We start from the raw sequence: 15,264 nt of genomic DNA, 5'->3' as shown, positions 1-15,264 counted from the left end.
GTTAAGAGTGATCAAGTTATCCTAAAAACTTCTAAGTGAAGCACTCTGTTCTGCTTGTATCGGCGAGGACATGGGACTTCTGCTGAAATTATTGTTCACTACACCATAGGCAATGTGGAGGTCACTTTTTTGGAGATGTACATGTTTTGGGTCTTAACTGTAAAATACCCTCCTCCTTTGGCACTCTGATCTATCTTCCACTCATACCACTAAAGAACCAAGGTAGTTTTCTCCAATTTGTGTGCTTGTAATACATAAATGTGTCTTATAGTTATGGCTATGTATGAGTTTTTAATAAAGATCAAGTGTTACAGTAGATGAACTCACTTCCTTTCTATATTTGCCTTTTTTTTTTTGTTTTAAAAAAAACTAATAATAAATCAATTGACACTATCATCTAGACACAATATTATTGTGATCCATAGGTATCAAAGTTAATCTAAGTCATAGACAACACTAAATTGAGATTCCAACTACATCTGAAAACATGTTGCTAATTCAACTACCAAGTCATGATCCTTTTGCGCTTTGACCTTATGAGTTGAATGACCACATGCGACATGAGAGCTGAAAAATTAGAAATCATTGTTTCAAAATTATGAATAGGATGTCATAATGATATCCAAGAGAGTAACAACATATAATGAAATAAGACTACAAGAGAGATATGTTGATCCATTTTAATAATCGTGTTGGTAAGTCACCATGCCACTTTCTGTTAGATTACCTGAAATTTTGATTTTAGTAGATATTTGCATCTATTTAGATTAGATGTCTCAGTTTATTATGATAGTTAAGAATTGATGAAAGACTACTAATTCAAATACTCTATATAGTGTTGTTATGATTGATGAGATAGTGTCGTTTTGTTTCTATGAGATTTTTTCCTTTGTTGTGTGAATTTCAATGTCCGTTTGGATATAAGAACTAAAACCTAAAATTCAAAATNTTTTTTTTTATGACAAGGGAAACCCGCAGCCGCTACCCTTTGGGTGCGCACAGGGTAAAACCCCCGCTCCTATGCAATAGCTCGCAAACCACATAGGAGAGGTAACCCGCACTAGGCAAGCCTGGTGCGACGAGCTCGACCCAGAAGGCAAACCCCTTGCTTTCGCTGGCAAGGGGTTTCGAACTTGAGACCTCCAACATGGAAGTCCCAAGCTCAAACCACTGGGCCACCCCGAAGGGTCAAAGCTGAATTTTAAGAAAGTTCATTAAAATAAATCCACTCACCCAGTTTTCCGATTTACCCGACCCGAGCACTTACCAGATTTTGTTTTTTTTCATTTATACTCTTCGAATTTTTTTTTGTGAAAAAACTTTTTTAAAATTATTTTAAACAAGATCGACCTCAAAATGTAGACTTTTTTAGCGACAAAAACTGGAAAAATGCACAAAGACTTCCGAATTCATAAGAAGTATTTATTATTATTATTATTATTATTAACAAGATCGACCTCTAGAGGTCAGGTTTTTTAGCGCCAAAAACGGGATAATGCAAACTGACCTCTAGAGGTCGTTTTTTAATTAAAAAATTGTTAAAGAGTTCAAAATTGGACCGATAATAAACTGCCATGTGGAATTTAAATAAATGTTTTCAAAATTCAGTGTTGATCAATAGTCAAAGGAAATAAGTGAGCCCAAAATGTAACCAAAGGGGTATTTTTAGCAAAATAGGTGGATGAAGGGTATTTAGACCTTTTGCGATAAGCCGTGGGCATTTGTGACCCTTCTCTGTTGATTTATTAGTTCAAGCTATCACATCAAAGAGATAAATCTATAGGCCCTGCAAATATTGCACCTCCAAAAAGGTGATGCTAGACACATTTCATTTATGCAATTGGCAAACTAACTGCACCTGAGCAACTGCGCTATACAATGATTTACAAAACTAAAACCAACAAAAAAAATTTAATTTGTAAAGTATGCCCTCTCACTAGCCATTATTCCAAAATTAGCATATAACCTAAACTATAGTTGTTTGCCAGGTTGTGTATGTAGAAATTATAAGAAAGATCCATTACTGAATCCTTCCAAAAGATATTTTTGTAAGATCACCTACACCTAGAGAATAGTCAGGTGTCAATATACAGCGAACATAAGATGTTCATCATATACAGATAACGCAAGTATTATTACCCATAAAATTCCAAACAGGCAATTTTTTCTACAATAGAAACTGCTAAACTTTGCCAATCCGCAATTTTGCCCTCGTGACAGTTTTTCTAGGTAATCATGACTAATCACAAAATTCTACCATACAGCTACTGTTCTGATCTGATAACCAATTACCTCGGTTCTGCAGTAAAGTTATAATAGATTTCCCTGGGATTGTTCTGAACAAAATGAACCATACAGAACAATCAAAACAAGGCTTAAATCACTAGAAAAGAAAACAAACTGCAATTTAAATTTCAAATTCTCAAACTACTATAAAGTAGAAAACCAAAAACAATATCGACAAAAACACAGGCAACATAGCCTTCATGTCCCCTACCATTATCTGAGAGGAACAATGTCCAATACCAATGAATTGAAGCTCCCAAGCAGCGTAGAATTAGATCAAAGTCAGCCCCAACCTTCACAGGCAATACAAAAGGAAAACCCATTTTCTTTCAAGATAAATGATTTTTTTGCTAAAAGGAATACACACACTGTTGTTTGCGTTTTGATTTACTATCCATTATATTCTAGTCCTCTCAAAAAAAAGTAGGGCAGTCATTCAGTACATGAGACGAACATCAAGCAGTCACAAGATATGAGGCAATTTCCAAAATTATGGTGGGAATAATAAAAGAGGTCTCACCTGGAAACTTTCCCCCATAGATGCTTTCCCCATAGTTCCCTGAAAGAAGTAGGCACATCAACTCAGGAATTTTAACCAGAACCTGTTGCAGTGTTCCCATTCAGCCTTGCAAAGACTGAGTCAAGAAACACTTGCATTGTAAAATATGCACATGAGATTATTTTTCAACTCAACAAAAGGTAACATGATTTACAATTAGCAAATTTAATATATAAAGCAACTCAAGCACCGCTTATACCAGCAATTTGTTTTTCCATTCATTGCTATTATTTTCTTGAGGCTCTAGACTAGACATAATCACATATTAATTCATCCAAGCTTCCTTCACATTGCCAAATGCGTATCCTCACAAATGTAACAGAGAATGCCAGAGACAAACCACAGCCAATAATGTCCTCAACTGAGAGGCCATTCAAAGAAAGGTGCAACCATGCATAACATCCCTTTCAATCAGTCTACAACAATGGCATTGACAAAACCAGACTACAATCCGCCATTCTACTCATATTTCAGTGTCTCGGGTCATATCACGGGAAGAAGCTCATATAATTCATTTAACTGGTTAACGTCGTACTTTTTCCTAGGACATAGATAAAAAAGATAACACACATAGATACTATCATCAACAACAAATTTTAGTACCAACTGTGAAACATGATTCCTTCGTAAAATATAGACTCATTTAAGGGGGGCAGGGTTCAAATGCCTGAGGAAAGCCCTACATCCAAGGATAGGACATACTGGAAATTATGTGAAGAACAATAGAGTGTAGAGAGTGGGGCAATGAGGGGAAATGAAGAAGCATGTCATTCGCTCCAACTTAATAAGCTGCAAATCCAAAACAGATGACTGTATTGTAAATGGAACAAGGCAACAATATCACATCAATCAGTCATTCAACTATGCTTCAACTCCAAATTAATTGGGGTTTATTACAAGAATTTCTGATTCACTCTGCTCCATTCAGTTTTTTCATTTCAATGCTAATAATTTGGTTGTCAAGGCAAATTAGAATTACAGATTCTCTAAAAATAAGATTCTCAAAACCTAGTACTCAAATTCACATGGACATATGAGTCTCTGGACACACTAGACGTAAAGTAACAATACTCAAGTCTTAATACCAACTAGTCAGTATACTCTATATAGATCCTTGCTTTTATTATTTTCTGTTCAGCTAAGTCTTCAGTGGCCCTGTATAAGATCTGACTGTTTCTAATTGTATCTAGTCATATCCCCGCACATACATTTTAACACCTACATTTCATTACAATTCATCTTTCGGATAAATTAGAGCTTTGGAGACCCAACACTCACTAACATAAATTGTAGGTACACAACCATTCTATCAAACTTGTTCGGAAGCTGCTCCCTTCTGTAACATACTCTAGTAGCACTCCTACATCTCAGTCAACCTATACAAACTCTGTGTGCTATATCATCTATTTATTCCCAGAAAGACTAAGCTAAAACATACGCCTCGTCTTTGTCTGCAAGCAGGTACCTCAATTTTGCTAATCTCATTTCACCAACAGTTGCCTTAATAGGGCAAAAACAAAATGGTCAAAATTAAACCTAAAATTAATAGTATAGAATCAACTAAGATTAGTCCATCAAACACTGTATTTTAGCAGACCATCAGTTGAGTATACACAAAGCTTAATGTAGTATGTTGATCGAAGGCATACCATCTTGTCTCAGCAAGTCACCAGCCTGAAATAGAGAGGGGAAAAACCAATTAGTTAACTATCACAAAAGTACATGAACAATGAGCCTTATAATATGCTGAAGCTCGGTAATACAGAGGACGAATGACTCAGTTAACACAACCTTAAAACTACATCACAAGAAATGCAGTTGTGACCATCAGCCCTGCATCCTACAGCATAAACAAGGATATCTGACTAAAAGGAAACACCACTTCTTAGCCGTGCTCAACCACAAAGCTAAGAGCTGTGCAATGGAGCACTTCTTTTAAGGTAACAGCGCAATGGAGCACATTCAAACTACATGTCAATAGAACAAGCATACCAATAACCTACAAACATACCTGAGCCACAGATCCCTTGACAATATGATGGAAAAAGGTTCCTTTATAATGCAATGGTCTTCCCGTCTTAGAGCTGACTCCTTTCTCCCCTGAAGAATAACAATTTCTTCCTATGTCAATTGAGGATACCACAGCACTTAACATGGAGATGGTTAAAGCATCCAAGAAAAGGAAGAAGACAAAGATCAATTCCCACTAGATGACGATTCATGTCACCCTATAACATAAGGAACTAATGACCATGGCACCTTGAACTGACAGCCAACAGCAACCAGCCAACACCCCAGCAAAGGAACTTGTTAAGGTAACCTGAACCACTTCTCTATTAAAAGAAATCTAAGGAGATAAATTAAGACTGAGCAGACAAACTTCCATGAAGAAAGTGAACATCTAGGCGATTTTTTCAACCTGTCACCTGCACTGCGAGTAATTCTTTATCCATAGACTGTTTGCTGGTCAGAGTACATTTTCTTTTTACATGGAGTTGCTAGTTAGCTTACAAAATATTTTGCAGCAAGTTAATTATTTATATTCTTTTTGTCTTTTTGATAAAGTATTGTACTTATCCTCCTTCTCATGGGTAGTTACTTTTACATGGGCAAGCATCATATAAGAAATTATTGTAGCACAATTAAGAGAAAATTCAAAGACAGCAGGAAAGTTGACAGATTCTCACTATGTTATGTGATGGTATGTAACAATTCGGCACCAAAAAAGAAATACAACTTTGGATCTTTCAAAAAGAGAGAACTAGGAATTACTCAAAGTGAGTCCCCATTCAATCTGTCTGATTGAGTTTATCACTTATAATTTCCACATTTGGGAGAACAATTTTGCAGCACTGAACCCCAATTTCATGTTATGGAACCACAATAAGGTCTGAATGCAGGTCAGAAGTATGTTAAACAGAAGAATCAGCAGAATACGGGCAGGATAAAAGGTCACAAAAGGAATGTAACTAGAAAACCAATCTGAAAGGCTTAGACTAATATATGATACATGAGCAGCACTCTTATATTTGTCACCTGTACACAGTGCACGAAAGTTCTCTGCAGTTTTTGGAGCAACATCGGTGAAAAGCTGCAAATAAGATAACTCAAGGGTAACCAACTGTAAGTATCTCGTTATGTGAGTTCAAATACGTATATTTAGGGATAACAAAGCTAGCTGGTGGATAGCTTGATACCTCAAAAGCCATTCTTTCAACTGGGTCACCATCAATAGAAACATCAAGGAACACCTGTGGTTTCTTCTTACTCATCTTTATGGAACTTGTTGCTTCAAAAACTCAGGCTGGCAGGTATATCTTCAAATAAGAAAGAGGGGAGTAAGAGCATGAACTATAAAGAAGGTTACATATTCTGCTTTAACTAGGAAAGGAAAGATACAAGGGAAAGCATGTTGAAGGAGGAGATTGTATAACTGGTGCACTTTGGAATTGACCACAGAATATCGTATCAAAAAGATTTCATTTACTTTTTTGAAATTGGTAAGGTTGTATTCTTCAGTATTAAGGGCATGCTGGCCACCACCAAAAAAATTCATTTACTTGACGCAAACAAAAACCAAAAAGAACAAAGAAGAAGGCTGGCTGATAAAATATTCAGTAACATATGGCTAAATTCAATGAAGCACACATCCTCTACCAAAAGATATGCTTGAAGTTACTCACAACACACAATCATCAAAAAAAGGTTGGTCAAAAAGTGCCAAGCCAAAAAAAAAAAAAAAAAACAAGGCCAACACAAGATTTACAAAGATATCGAATAACATAGAGCCCCAACCATCAAAAGAGTAACCTCATATGTATCTTCATTGCTAACAATCCTTTAAAAGGGTATAGACACCAACAAGAATAAAGTAAAGTGTGTTAACATAACATATCTTCACTAACCGCACCATTAAGTACACACTGCAAAACTGCACACCCTAAAGGTTATACTCAGCTAAATTCACATCCATCTAACAACACATACTTGCCTCAAAAGGGAAAAATTAGTACGCAGCACCAATTGCAAAAGAGAACAGAGGAATATCGAGCCACTAGGTCCCAAATATTATTTACAATATTGGAAACAGTAAATTCACACAAAGACGCTAAGAAAAGAGTGCAAATCCCAAGAGAGAAGAGCACAGAAAATGGATCCACTTCGAAAGACTAGAAACCATCTTACCTATCGTACATGACACACACTCGGGCACATTTACACATCTAGTAAAGACACACATCTTAAGGAGCAAGACAATGTTTGTAGATGATGAAATGTGCTTGGATTGTTGAAGTTTTTACTTTTCTTCTAAAGATTTGTGAGTGGAAGTAGATAAGACACCCACTCAGCCCTTTCAAAAAGAAAAACCCAAAAACTTGAAAAAAATTGAGCAAGAAAATTTCAATCATTTTAGCTAGTTATTTTTTTTTTCTAATAATTTGAACGACCTGCAAACAGAAACCACAATCTGTTTATATCATAAACTTCAAGCATGGGAACACCAGCTTCTTAACAACTTTATGCAAACAAAAGAACCCAATAACCTCGCCATTTGCCAAAACCCTACTGTTGTACCTAATTTCAGCTAACAGCAGCCAATTAGCTAACAAACAATCAACTACATACAGCACTTCGAAAAAAACTATATACAGTACAAAATTCATAGTTAATTACACTACAAACGTTACCCAACTTCACTAATCAGAGAAAAAAGTAGGTAAAAATGGTGAGAAAAGCGATAAAAATATCAAAATTGAGCAGAAGAAGAGAGAGATGGATACCTGAAAACTAGGCATCAAAACGATGAAGGAGCNATGTATTTTAAAGGTATATATGTGCCCACGTGGACACATTACTATTTATAATGATGCAATATTTATGATGTCCACGTGGACACATATATACTTTTAAAATACACTATTAAATAGTGCAGGAGTTAAAAGGTCTTTTCCAAAGTTCGATATTGTTACAACAATTTCGGTCAAAGTTCGGATATATTTCATACCTTTTTCCCTTTAATTTATGACTTTTGCACAGGGTGTAAATAAAATAAATATATAAATGTATGCTATTAAATACATATTGTAGCAGTACTATGCTAATTTATGTTAAGGCACTTAATTTTGGATAGTAAGGTAACTTCATAAAGTGTTGGTAGTAAAATAGTTCCACTACAAAGGACTCAATTACTTAAAGAAAACCCTTTCGGATATTTAGATTTTGCTAATTGGATGTTGATGCTTTTTCATTAGCATTTGTTTATCTTATAATTGACTTATTTTAAATGAGCAACATTGGTAGGGGATATGATTTAGGTGTCATTTTCAATTCGACAGAAAATAGGTAAGAAATCATCAATGAAAAGTTGTAGTGCAATTACTTACTCTTAAGTTAGAATAACAATTTAATTTTGTTAGTGTTGGGCCGTACTTAATTGGTTACAAATAGGCGTTGTGCATCTCTTTTCAGATATCCAGGTTCGTCGACTTCATTAATTTTTTCTTCTTCCCTTTTTTTGAGGTATTTTATTCAAATTTCTTGCTGCTTCAGCTAATTTTATAGTTTCAACAAGTTATCTTCATTAGATTGCAAATTTTATCTTCAGAGTAATAATAATAATATAATATTCATTTTAGTTGATAAAAGCTCCCCAGTTATACATATGACTTATGAGACACATGACACACTACACTCTCCAAAAGAAAAAAAAAAAGATTGAAAGAGCTTCAACCTAAACATTGCTAGGAAATGGAATATAACTAAGATAAATACCAAATAGTTCTAAATTAATTATCATCATTATATAGGAGTACTATTAAATTCAACATGGCTGCTTGTTAGTCATTAAATTTTTAAATAAGGGCATTTTGGTCATTTCTCTACCAAGCTGATATGCATTTAGATACGTGTCTTACATCCTTTGTTGTTGAATAAACACGTAGTGGCTCTTCTTCTCTGTTTCTCTGTTTACTTAAAAAAAAAAAAACCAAGCACAAGCTGCAACTCTTTTTCTTTGATTATCTTTTTTNTTTTAGGATTATCGCTTAATTATGTTCATATTCGAGGGCACAACAAGATTTTATGAGTTGTCACCACTCACCCACCCCTTCTCAGATGCTATTGGATATCATCTTCCTTTAATTGGTTAAGAATTCAAGAGCCTTCAAGTTAATCTCAGGTTTTACCTTCCAAATACAAGTATTTTTAATTTATCCTATGTTACAAGATAACTTTTTGTTAAAGATTACTGTCACCTCTCATGTGTAGGCCATATGCAGAACCATGTTGTAGAGCAATAGAAGAAGTGACGTAAGGGAAAATCCAAATGCGGAACCATGTTGTAGAGCAATAAAAGAGGGAACTATCAACTATATGGGTTTCAATGAACAAATAAGATTGGGATCTGAATTTTGAATCAGTTTAAGGGAGTTTATTAAGGTAACCCAATTTACTTCGTTGTGTTTGTGAAGTTCAATTTTCCAAACCGACTAGGCTGAATCCTTTTTTAAACCCAATTTGCTGCAGAATAAATTTGAAGTTGAAGTGGGTAACTTCACCTTTTCCATTTAAGTAGGAGGTACCATTTTGGATTTGTTTTAGGTTTATTGAACTGGGAATAAAGCTATTCCAGGAAGATATTTGTATTTTGATGGAAATGAATCACTTCGCTGTGTTAAAAATTTGATTTTGAATATAGGGTTTGCGGTGTGGACAAAAACCGCCCCCCACCGGGAACATAAATCTAACCAATCAAATGGGATTACCTGTGTTTGCAAAGACAAAGTATGTCATTATTTACTCTNAATCGACAAAAGTTTAAATAAGTAATAGTTGTGAAATTAATTACACATTTATTCATTTTGTGTAATGCAAAGAACAATATTTTCGTTCTTTGTAAAATACGTTACAAAGAGAATAATATTTCCGTTCCAAAACAAAAAGGAGAGTTTCTGTAGAATGTGGTATAATGGCCTTTAATGCCATTAACATTCACAATACGTTATACAAATTTAACTCTTCACTTTGAAACTCCTCTTTGCAAATCCTATATAAGCATGACCTTTTGTAAAAAAGAAGAGAACACTACCAACATAAACAAAAAGAAGAGAAAAAACCTTTTCCTCCTTTCTTCTTATTCTTAGAATATTTTTGGGCAGTTGATTTTGAGCAACTTTCAAACTCTCAGCCACGAGTGCACGTGTTTGAGAGTAACTATGAAACCTTGGGGAGCGACCGGCTACAATGAATAATATCAATATTGTAGTATTTTTCACAATAGTAAGATTGTTATAATGAAAGTAATACTATTTGCTGAGAAGTATTTGACATTTCATGTCCTTGCATGATGATGATTATACAATTTATTTATATAGGAGATCATTCTTCAGGAATTGATTAATGAGCCTTAATTCCTCAATAATTCATAATATCAAGTCTAAGAAAGTATTAAGGTAGATATGTTTCATTACATGATTATACAATATAAAGGAAACTTAAGTATAAATAATTTTGATTCTAACTAATCTTGAAATATTTTATGTATAAGTATAGACGATATGAAACACTGGCAAACATGTGAAGACACAATGATCAACATAGATAATTCAATTTTTGTTACTATATTCAATCATGTATATTTTTAAAACACAAGTATTAACTTAATGATATTAATATTTATTGAAACAAAAGTACAAACTACAATATCAAGCATATATACATATCTTAACGATATGTGTCAAGAACCACATGCAATGTATGTGTCAAGAAACTAACATATATATAAATAAGGATTCATTTCTTTTCATGCAAATTCCAATATATTTCATTAAAAAATAATTGGACAATAATTCACTTTCGCATAATCAACCTATAAAATAGAGGAAAGAATATATTAATTCATATAACAAACCAAACTAATTTAGGTCTAAAGTTATTGATCGATGAAGAGTGATCTTAATATTAATTATTACTAATATTAATCGTTCGAATACATTGAAATTTGCAATAACAAAAAGAACTTAATTTGAAACCAAATAATTGAGTGAACTAGGAAGTCTGAATATGATGAGGTGTTTGTTATATGAATTTGTAAAGCATTCTTTGATATGCATATTTTTGTTTTCTTTGTTGACACAACTTATTGCTTATTCAAGGAGCAGGTGGAAAGTTGAAATTAAAGAGTTGCCAAAAAAAAGAACGTTATGCCTAAAAATGAAAATATGACAAACAAATTGAAACGGAAGAATATCATTTCACTAATGGACTTTATACATTTAAAATTTCTGTTGTATCAATGCTATGTCTTATGTTTCTTATGATCCTTTGAAACAGAAACAGTTCCAATGGAATAGTGCATTTTGAAGGTGCTATGAATGATAAAAACTTATATGCAAATGTGCAGAACAATACAAGGTATGTTAACTGAACGAAGATCCTATAAAAAGAAGCTCACATATATCCCAACATCTATTTGGGAGAGCTGGAAGCCTCACTGAGAGATGAGACTTTTAACGCTACCTATCAAGGCAAATGATGAGTTTGCAGACAAAAGTCTAAGAGCATTGCGAAATCTTTCTAGATATGTTAAATTTTTTTGGCCTAAATCATCTTCTTATTTATACCAAACTTTGATTACATCTTTATGGTATTCTATATATGACTGAATTTAACTGGATTTTAGTCAGAATGGATTTTGGTTATTGCTATATTAATTCCTCAAGTAGTATTAGTACTGTCATAGGACTGGCAAAGTGCAGCAATAGACTTCTATTACACTACCTCAGCAAATGTCTAGCTAGTATCTACATGCAGCACCTATTTCCCCTGCTTTTCTTGTCTTCTTAGTTACAACCACAACAATAACAACATATTCAGTGTAATTCAACAAAGTTGATTGACTGCATTTAACTTCCAACTTATCTGGTGGAAAACATAGTTGTCTTTATGTCCATAGTTTAATCAAGAATAAAACAGTTAGGATGAACTTCTTGAGGAGTGAGCATGCAACGCGTCACCCCCTTTTTTGAACTTTTCACCTTTCTTTATGATAACAACAACAACATATCCAGTGAAATCCCACAAGTGGGGTCTGAGAAGGAGGGTAAAGTGTATGCAGACCATACCCCTACCTCGTGAACTTTTCACCTTTCTTTATATTGGAAAAATTGCAGGAAGAAGAAAAGCAACAAAAACGTACATGTGTGAACTAACAAACAAACCAATTGATGCCTTGCCACTATTCTTATATAACAAGAAGATGAAACCTTGTATTTCTTATTAATTATTATCACTTCCTCAGGAAATACATTCAATGAATGCCAAAAGCACTCTTGCAGCCTGCAGCTAGTGCAAATTGATCACTTAACATCATCATGATCAGTTATATCCTTATGACAAAAGAAAACTAGTCCAGAATTTAAGAAAACACACATCACAAGAAATGCATTAGTATATCACCAATATCGCGAAGTTACTTTAAATTAGACCATTTCGACCTGACTTCTAGACGTATTAAAACTAGACTTAGCAGCTCCAGCAGCAGTATCAGAAAATCCTGCAGATTTCTCAAGCCTATCACCTTGTCCCCAAATAGCATAAGCTTCCTCACCATGTGCAGCTTCATCTCCAATTTCCATATCTTCCTCTGACATTCTCAGTGGTACAATGAGCTGCACCAACAAACATATCAAGCTTGTCATCACAACGTTCACCACCACGATGAACAGAATCCCAATAAGTTGGAGACCCATTTGCCTGAGTCCTTTGTGGGCTTGTCCGTCGTGAAGCCCATAGAAGAGGCCATAATATTTGTTATAGTAGCCATAGAAAAGGTAACATAGTCTCGGGTGAGCAAAGAGCCCCGTGAGGAGTCCTCCAAGGCATCCAGCCACAGCATGGGTGTGGAAGACAGCCATTGTGTCGTCCACTTTTTGAAGAAGCTCAGACTTCTTGTGGACTACCATCATTGTGAACCATGGAATTGAGCCTGAACATAGTCCTATGGCTATGGCTGCCCATCCTTGTACAACACCTACACACCAACATGTATAAGGGCTAAAAATATCGTGTTTAAGTTATATACACGAACACGATCAATATAATTTAACATGTTGTAGCATGCTATTTACTCATATTCTAGGTTATATCATTTTGTTATAGACAGTTAACTCCTAGTAGAACAGTGAACAACCTAGTCTGATTCCCCGAGAAGATTAATTGGTTCAGTAGATAGATGAAAGTGTTGACCAGTATAACCCCATGCTTGCCTACTCGTCTTAAATTCACTGGCCTATTTGTGCCTTTCATTGATTAAGGGAATCCCTACTCTTTAAAGCAGAATGACTAAGCATGTCAGTCTAATCTAACCTTTCACGTCTACGCATGGAATCCTTTTATAGATGTATATGTTTTATACACTGTCAGTATACACTAACTTACGCTCGTGATTAGAAAATGCCTGAAATGACCCTAATAAGGAAGTGAAGATAAAATTGTTATGGTACCTGCAGCAGGTGTGATTGCAACTAAGCCAGTGATCATGCCTTGGACAGCACCAATAACAGAAGGCTTTCCAAAGAAGATGACATCAAGAATGAGCCATGTTAACAAGCTTGTAGCAGCAGCAACATGTGTGTTTAACACAGCCAAGGATGCATCAATGTTGGCTGCATATGGATCACCTCCATTGAACCCTGACCACCCCATCCACAGGAGTCCTGCCCCAGCCAACATCAGAAGTATGTTATTTGGTGGAAATCTCTCTCTATCCTTGGTTGATCTTGGACCCACCTGCAATAATATTTCACAAAAAGAGCATCACAGGAAAGTTTACTCTTCAATAGAGAGCTATAGTTTTTTCCTTCTCATTGTTTTCTTCTTTAGCTTTGTTCATTTATTCCTTCTGTCTATTTCATTTTGTATGGTGTTGATTCGGCCAACCTTTAAAAAAAAGTTTTTTCTTTTTAGAAATAGCAATAGTTTGAGGTCTAATTATCAAACATAGCGTTAGTTTGGACAATTACCAACGTATCAACAGCTTATGAAAGTCGCTTTGTATTAGTAATACAACACTTTTTTAAATTTGCTGTGTCTTGGTAATACAACAGTTTCCAAATTTCACACTGTATTAGTGACACAACGGGTTTTTGAAATTTGCTCTATATCATTGATAAAACAACAGATACAAAGCGAATTGTTGTATCAGTGATACAGAGCGAACTTCAGAAACTCTTGTATCACTAATACATGGAGAATTTCTGAACTGTTGTATCAGTGATACATGGCGAATTTTATAATCTCTCACTATGTTTGGTTATCTTTTTAGAACTCTCACTATGTTTGATAAAGATAGTGTACAAGTTTATCTGGTTAGGTAATTAGTACACCAAAAGTATTCTTAAAACTTGTGGTCTTAAACATATCCGAACAATTCTATAGCTATAAGAACGTATTAGTAAGGATAAACTGGGAAAAATGTTGTGTCCTTACCCAATAAGCAGCAGTAAAACCAGCTACACCAGAAGAGAGATGAATGACATATCCACCAGAATAGTCAATAATGCCATTAACAGACAACCAACCATTAGAAGACCAAATAGTATATGCACCAAAAGTATAAGAAAATGTTAGCCACAATGGTACAAACAACATCCAAGCATAAAAATTCATCCTTCCAAGCAATGCACCCGCTATCAGAACCAAAGTGATAGCCGCGAATACAAACTGGAAAAAGACCATAGTAGCGTTAGGAAACATCCCCAGAAATGCTTTCTGGAAGAGGTAATCTTGTTCTAACGCAACATCTACTTTACCCCATATTGGTATTAGTTTTTCTCCAAATGACATTCTATATCCCCAACAAACCCAACATAGTAGTACACAAGCAAAGGCATATAAAACCATGAAAGCTGAATTTACTGCCCATTTTTTTTTGACAGCTCCTCCATAGAGTATTATAAGGCCTGGTACACTTTGTAGCCCCACTAAGGTGGCTGCTACAAGTTGCCATGCATTGTCACCTTTGCTCATCCACGGAGGATTCGCATCCCCCGGAATCAAGTTTGATGGGAGCATAGAAAAGTTAAAGGCTGGTGGAGATGATAAACTCATATTTCTTGATTTTGTTTTGTTGGTTTGTTAGGAGATTAATTAGGAGAAACGTTGATTTTCATTGTTTGAATTGTGAATGGATTATATAGAGTACATTAAAGTTGATTCTCACGTCAAGCTGTCTTTCTACAATGGAGTAGTTTTCTTGTAAGTTTTTTTGATTCTAGCTATAGTGAATCTTATAGTATTTATGTCATAATTAGTTAAATATAATTTGTAGGTCATTGGTCACTACGCTTAAGTTTTGAAGAGCCATTTATCTTACGGTTATTACAATGTTATATGGCAGTGTAACGACATTTGCAAGGAAA

The 15,264-nt window shown here is 34.8% G+C and overlaps 2 protein-coding genes across 5 annotated transcripts; both read right to left on the bottom strand.

Annotated features, from left to right (window-relative positions):
- Nucleotides 1-2,208: 2,208 nt before the first annotated feature.
- LOC125842466 (peptidyl-prolyl cis-trans isomerase CYP95-like) lies at nucleotides 2,209-7,662 on the bottom strand. 4 transcript variants are annotated; one of them, XR_007443918.1, is made up of 8 exons: nucleotides 7,627-7,662; nucleotides 6,043-6,162; nucleotides 5,882-5,936; nucleotides 4,857-4,945; nucleotides 4,495-4,519; nucleotides 2,807-2,845; nucleotides 2,498-2,579; nucleotides 2,209-2,336 (listed from the first exon to the last, which is right to left on the bottom strand). XR_007443918.1 is itself a non-coding variant. In XM_049521761.1 (7 exons), the coding sequence occupies exons 2-7, from the start codon at nucleotides 6,115-6,117 to the stop codon at nucleotides 2,311-2,313; spliced, it is 309 nt and encodes a 102-aa protein (XP_049377718.1). In that variant the 5' UTR covers nucleotides 6,118-6,162; nucleotides 7,627-7,662; the 3' UTR covers nucleotides 2,280-2,310. The 4 variants fall into 4 exon arrangements, 3 of the variants coding, with proteins under 3 accessions (XP_049377718.1, XP_049377719.1, XP_049377720.1); XM_049521761.1 differs by lacking the exon at nucleotides 2,498-2,579 and having other exon boundaries at nucleotides 2,280-2,336; XM_049521762.1 differs by lacking the exon at nucleotides 2,209-2,336 and having other exon boundaries at nucleotides 2,390-2,579.
- A 4,662-nt stretch (nucleotides 7,663-12,324) lies between these two features.
- Nucleotides 12,325-14,953, bottom strand: LOC125842979 (ammonium transporter 2 member 5-like). The gene is made up of 3 exons (XM_049522243.1): nucleotides 14,333-14,953; nucleotides 13,348-13,633; nucleotides 12,325-12,875 (listed from the first exon to the last, which is right to left on the bottom strand). Exons 1-3 carry the CDS (start codon nucleotides 14,951-14,953, stop codon nucleotides 12,325-12,327), a joined length of 1,458 nt encoding a protein of 485 aa, XP_049378200.1.
- Nucleotides 14,954-15,264: the final 311 nt, after the last annotated feature.

This window comes from Solanum stenotomum, chromosome 10 (assembly GCF_019186545.1).
Source record: "Solanum stenotomum isolate F172 chromosome 10, ASM1918654v1, whole genome shotgun sequence".
Lineage (NCBI taxonomy): Eukaryota > Viridiplantae > Streptophyta > Magnoliopsida > Solanales > Solanaceae > Solanum > Solanum stenotomum.
Note: the sequence above shows the minus strand (reverse complement) of the source record. Positions and strands in the feature narration are given on the sequence as shown.